Source organism: Cyprinus carpio, chromosome B18, assembly GCF_018340385.1.
Source record: "Cyprinus carpio isolate SPL01 chromosome B18, ASM1834038v1, whole genome shotgun sequence".
In the NCBI taxonomy this organism is placed as follows: Eukaryota; Metazoa; Chordata; class Actinopteri; order Cypriniformes; family Cyprinidae; genus Cyprinus; species Cyprinus carpio.
In genome coordinates, this window is record NC_056614.1 from 4,617,550 (window position 1) to 4,623,723 (window position 6,174).

At 36.2% G+C, this 6,174-nt stretch overlaps 1 protein-coding gene across 5 annotated transcripts in view; it reads left to right on the top strand.

Moving 5' to 3' along the window:
• aplp2 (amyloid beta (A4) precursor-like protein 2) overlaps window positions 1-5,863 on the top strand; it is an 80,652-nt gene extending 74,789 nt beyond the window's left edge. For 3 of the 5 annotated variants that reach the window (XM_042743580.1, XM_042743576.1, XM_042743577.1), the window contains 3 exons: window positions 1,556-1,612; window positions 2,865-3,041; window positions 4,115-5,863. In XM_042743580.1, coding sequence (XP_042599514.1) covers window positions 1,556-1,612; window positions 2,865-3,041; window positions 4,115-4,216 — 336 coding nt within the window. In that variant the 3' untranslated portion in view covers window positions 4,217-5,863. The remainder of the gene's footprint in view (window positions 1-1,555; window positions 1,613-2,864; window positions 3,042-4,114) is intronic. The other 2 variants (XM_042743578.1, XM_042743579.1) reach the window with 1 other exon arrangement.
• The last annotated feature ends 311 nt before the right edge of the window (window positions 5,864-6,174 follow it).

The following is a 6,174-nucleotide window of genomic DNA, read 5'->3' on the forward strand; positions in this document are numbered from 1 at the left end:
GAGAGCTTTCTTACTGCAACAGAACTACCATGTTCAAGGCCCAGAAATGTAGTCAGGACATCATTAAAATAGTCCACATTAGTGGTTTAACTGTAACCTTCTGAAACTAAGAGAATACTACATTTAATACTACTAATGAAACAAAAATGTCAGTCTTCGATGCGCATTTACAAGAGTACATGCATGCGGTGCTGCTGATGAATTTTCATTTTTGGGTGAACTGTCCCTTTAAGACGATACGTTTTTGCCAGAATTAAATTGGATTTTTATATTGTCATCGCACAAAATGATTCAACTACTTTCTGGAAAATATTTTCTCAGTATTAGATTGACAGATGTTAGATTTAATTTTTCAATTTTTTATAAATATAAATGTATTTCTAGCCCCATTTTTCTAACACATTTTGTTCTAAAGCAAGCACAGACAGTACAGCCTGCAGTGAGAGGCTAGTGATAGGTTTAAATTGACAGTTTTTTACTATTAAAAACAATGGCTGTCAAACAAGTAAAATAATCACAATTAGTCTCATTTCTGACTTGCCTTTAGAAAGTGCTGTAGACTGAGAGGGTAATAAACTCTGTAAATGTTAACTTCAATTTCTAATAGTATGAATCCTCGCATTGACTAGATTGTTAGAATGTTAGCTGTTCAAAATATAAAGGTATTTGCATGTTGAATTATGATTGGATTTCTTTCTTACATATTTAGTTTATTTAAACATCTATAGCTGAACCAAAGCCTAAAATCTAACCTTACCTAGGACCTCTTCCGCTGCCTTGCAGTCACTGCTATCTCCTTTCAGATATACAAATCTGCTTTATTTCACTCTTATCTCATTCATATCCCAGCATTCATTGCATGCCACGTTCCCGTATTTCCCAGTCACATCCCAGTCTCCTCTAATCGCAGCTCACACAAGAGCCTGTGTGGTTGTGGAGGACTGAGCTAGACGCATGCAGTGCATGATCTCTCTGAGGAATGTGGCTCATGTTGGGCTTGTTTTGTTTGTACAGTATTTCTGCATGTTTGCCTCTCTGAAATCACATAGAGGAGCTATCAGAGGTTTGTGAGAATCTAAGCTACATTAAAGAGAGAGTCCATCCAAAAATGAACAATTTGTCATCATCCTCATGTGGTTCCAAACCTGTATGACTTTTTCTGCTGGGGAAGATGATGTTTTGAGTAATTATGTGGACAAAAATACAACGGAAATGAATGTAGTTACCAGCGTTCTTCAGAATATCTTCTTTTGTGTTTTACAGAAGTCAAAGTTATACAGATTTGGAATGACAACAAGGACTTTATCAAAGATCATGAATTATTTTGGATTTGCTCACAGTATTTGATACCTATCTATTGCTGTAAACCAGCACCACAGACAACTGAGGCAGCTTAATTGTCAGAATAGTTGCCAATCAATAAGCCTTTTCAATTATCTTTTACATTTGGTTACCTTGACCTTGAAACTAACACACACTGCTCATCACGCACACACACTGACTCACTCTTCACTTCCCAAGGATGTAACTGAGACTGCCCTGTCTGTGTTGACAGGTGATTGATGAGACTCTGGATGTTAAAGAAGTGATTTTGAATGGTGTTGATCCTCTGGTAAGTACAGCGCCCTCCTGTGCCCAATACATAGTACTGTCAAACGCTGCAGTCTCGGAGTATGAGCTGGAGGGAGATTGCAGTAGTCTGCTTCTGTTCTATCTGTGAGCAAATGACAGTTTTACATCATTTATGAACTTTTATTGTTTATCCACAAGCTTCCACAGCACGTGCATGGTTTTAATGCGATCGCATGAGCATGTCCGGTGGATACGGGTCAACATTCGTCATCATTAGACTCTCACACAAATGAAATTGAGCACTAAACATTTGTGTGTGGAAATTGCCAGTCACGGCTGTCAGTGCACTTTCAGTCCATTTAGCACTTTGCGAAGCAGATCAATACCACCAAACACATTCATTCATGTTAAAGCCCAATTTCATTCTTAAAGGAGTAGTCCTCCCAGAAAATGGAAATTGTCATCATTTGAGGCCAATTCATACTAAGAACGATAACTATTTCAATGGACGATAAACATGCATTGCATTTATGCCATCTGCCACTTTAAAGGGATAGTTCACTCAAAAATACAAATTTGCTTTTAATTTACTCGCCCTCAGGCCATCCAAAATATATAGTGGTGGCCAAAATTATTAGAACAGCTAAAAAAAAAATGGTTTTAAGGCAGTTATTTCCATCTTTTGCTGTAGTGTGTCAGTAGGAAATATCAGTTTACATTTCCAAACATTAATTTTGCCATGACGTGAAGAAACAGAACAAACTGAGACAGAATAAATCCAGAAGAACTGTGGCAACGCCTCCAAGATGCTTCGAGAATTCAATTCCTTTAGATGCTTAAGTTCTTTAAAGTTGGTCGATTTTGTTTAGCTCTCAAGGTTTTTAACATTCATAGGCTGGAAAAATTCATTCCGAAAGTGATTGCAAAGATATTTTTCCTTTGTGCCATATGCCATTATCATTATAGTACATTATGGACATCTCTATTTAAATTAATTTGAATAATTAATAATACATTATAGTGGTAGTCATGATTATAGGTTTATCATTCTAAAACTGTAAGACTTTCTTTTCTTTTTTTCCTCTCTATCTGTATCTGAATTCTTTTGATTCTCATTTGGTATCAATTATGGCACAACAACAATTCTGTTGCCACACTGTACATAAGTTACCTTATGAGATCCCTGCTTCAGCGGCATCGACAGCTCTTTAAGATGTCTGTTAACCATGTTTGTCTGGGCTCTTTGTGCTTTTGGAGTGTACATAACACTGGTGTTTATTTTTCCCTCCCAGTTCAGCCGTGGATCAGAGCAGGAGACGTTCCGCCCCCTGGTGGATGATATCAGCTTCGGAAGCAGCGCTCTGATTGGCCTGCTGGTGATTGCAGTGGCCATAGCAACCGTGATTGTGATCAGTCTGGTGCTGCTGAGGAAGAGGCAGTATGGCACCATCAGTCACGGCATTGTGGAGGTGAGCTAACGGTCACACATGACGCTCCATCATTCACTCTTAGTGTTTTCAATGCAACCTTGAGGAGGATAACAAACAGGCTAGACAGACTCTCTCAATCGCTGTGAAGGATAATGCTCTCACTCAGAGCACGCAAGGACAAGCAGGTTCAAAGGAAAGGTTATATACATTTAATCATATAACATATTTAATGAATATACACGGCCATTGAAAGGTTTGTTGTCAGAAACATTTTTGAAAACAGAAGTTTTAGATAAAACTTTGTTTATCAAACAATCTCATGTTTTCCACAAAATTAAGCAGCACAATTTATTTCTGAAAGCAGTCGTTCACCCCAAAATAAACATTTGCAGAAAATGTCCTCACCCTCAGGCCATCTAAGATGTAGATGTTTCTTTATCAGATTAGGAGAAATGTAACATTACATCACTTCCTCACCAATGGATCCTCTGCAGTGAATGGGTGCCATCAGAATGAGAGTCCAAAAAGCTGATAAAAACATCATAATTATCCACAAGTGATGATGCCTGGATTTTTTTATTTATATTTATATATATATATATATATATATATATATAACGTGCAGCTTTTCTCTTTACAAGACGTTAATTGATGGAGCAGAGTGGGTCGATTATTGTGATGTTTTTATCAGCTGTTTGGACTCTCATTCTGATGGCACCCATTCACTGCAGAGGATCCATTGATGACCAAGTGAATGCTAAATTTCCAATCTGTTCTGATGAACAAACAAACACATCTTGAATGGTTTTAGGAGGAGTAATTTTTTTGTTTCGTGAACTATTCCTGAAAGGATCGTGTGACACTGGAGTTATGGCTGCTAAAAATTCAATTGCAATCAGAGGAATAAATTAAAATTAAATACATTAAAAAAACAGTAACATTATGAAATATTTTTATAGTTTCTATTTTACTGTATTTTTGATCAAATAAATGCAGCCTTGGTCAACACGAGAGACTTCCAGAACATTACAAAAAATCGTACTTTCCTAAACTTTTTAATAGTTGCTTATGTTGTAGGTACTGATATCTTTAATCTTCCTCTTGTGTTTCAGGTTGATCCTATGCTAACTCCAGAGGAACGTCACCTGAGCAAGATGCAGAACCATGGCTACGAAAACCCCACCTACAAATACCTGGAGCAGATGCAGATTTAGCCTTCATGGGGCGCTGTGGAGCTAGAGAGGGGTGAACATACTACTGACCAATTATAAAACTGCTCTCAAATCATTTCATGCATTTGAAATGCATATTCTGGTTCATTTAAAGAAAACAAAAAACAATGGTTTATTAATACTACTACTTCTAATACTGCTACTGTTGTACCATGGAGCGCAATTTTATGCTCTTGTAACTTTTTTTTATTTTACTTTAAAGTCAACCGTTGTAAATCAGGAGAACGTGATTCTGCAAATTAGCCTGGAATTGATTTTCCGTAATTGAAATCGGAACGTATTGTAATGTTGTTTTAAATGTTAATTTTTATAAAGTTCAGATCTAGTCTATAGAGGTACAGCAAAGCCGAAACAATCAAAATAAGACGGATAAGTTTGTCTACACCATCGCTGGCCGCCGGATATACTTCTTTTAAATAGATCGCTTGTATATGAAGGTTATTTGTAATGACTTAAATGTATAGTGAAGCAGAAAATATGAAAAGAAAATCCTTAATTCATTTACTTTGTAATTATTAAAAACACACAATATATACATAAATAGAAAAAGTAGATGGTCAATTTATTCATAGTAATTTTTTTTCCAGAGGTTACAGGTTTAAACGTTGAGATTAAAGGACTGATAATGCCGGTCCAAACATCTGATACCATCGCCTGTGTAAGATATGAAGAATGGTTCGAACTGAATGGCGTGACGGCCTGCCAGATATTTTGGCTGATTGTAAATGTAGAGGTGCCTGATTTCAGTAACATTTACCATGTCCTTTGTTTTTATCTTTTGGTTATGGTGTCATATACTTGGACCAATAAACAGTGCGGCCCCTGCACATGATCGGTGCAAATTTGTTGAAAGGTTAGAGGCCTCCAGTCTCCCATATCACACTAAAATGTCTCTCTACTCTGAATGAATGTTATTTTTCCTGCTGTTACATGCAAACAGTCCAACGCTCCCTTTTTATAGTAAATCTGGCCTGATAAAATGTTGCATTCAGCTTAGGTTTATCGCAGTTATGCTGTAATGAGAATTGCCATGGAGAGTTTTATCGTGTGGCAATACTTTGCACACATTGCATACATCAAAAAGACCCTAATTATAATACTACGATATATATGTTGTTTATAGCATAAGTCCCACAAGGACATACCCTTGAAAACCATGATTAAACGCACTAAAGTTACTCAGCTGGAGGCCAAGGCAAGTGCAAGAAATGTTTTGCATGTCCACTACGATGCAAGGCAAGGAAAAAATTGTTGCCCCCCCAAACCCCCCCCCCATTAGCAATGTCTTTGTGTGCCTGTATAGTTGATGTTGCAATCATGGCTTTTATCAAGGACAACCTGTGGTGTGCATTGTTCTTATATGAGATGTTATGATATATATTTTTAAGTTCTTTTATTTTCTATTTTTTCCCTCTTCCTGTGACAGTATTTCTGTGTGTGACTTTCACTATGCACCTAAATGGCTCCAATCTTGGACCTTGTCATTGCCTGCTTGATTGTGGAAATGGTCATGGGGTGAGGGGAAAATAATACAAAGTTCATACATTAGAAGTTAATTATGGTTGAATCCAGTGGAAAATGGCTTCTTAGTTACAGGTGGGAAACACATCAATAAATTCACTACTTCCATGTCGGTGTCATTTTTGTCGTCTTTGTTCTACTTCTTTTTATACCAGAATAAAAAAATAATTATGAATGTTCTTGTATCTCATAAGTAGTCTGATTTCAGTTTACAATATAAAATAAAGCATTTTAAACAATGAAATATATTACTTAAAATTATATAAATTTTATATAAAATACCTAAGAATTACGTTTACATATTTCATAATGAAACCGATTTCATTGTTTATATATATATATATAAATATATATATATAAATAGATAGATAGATAGATAGATAGATAGGTAGATAGATATATACACACACACACAATAT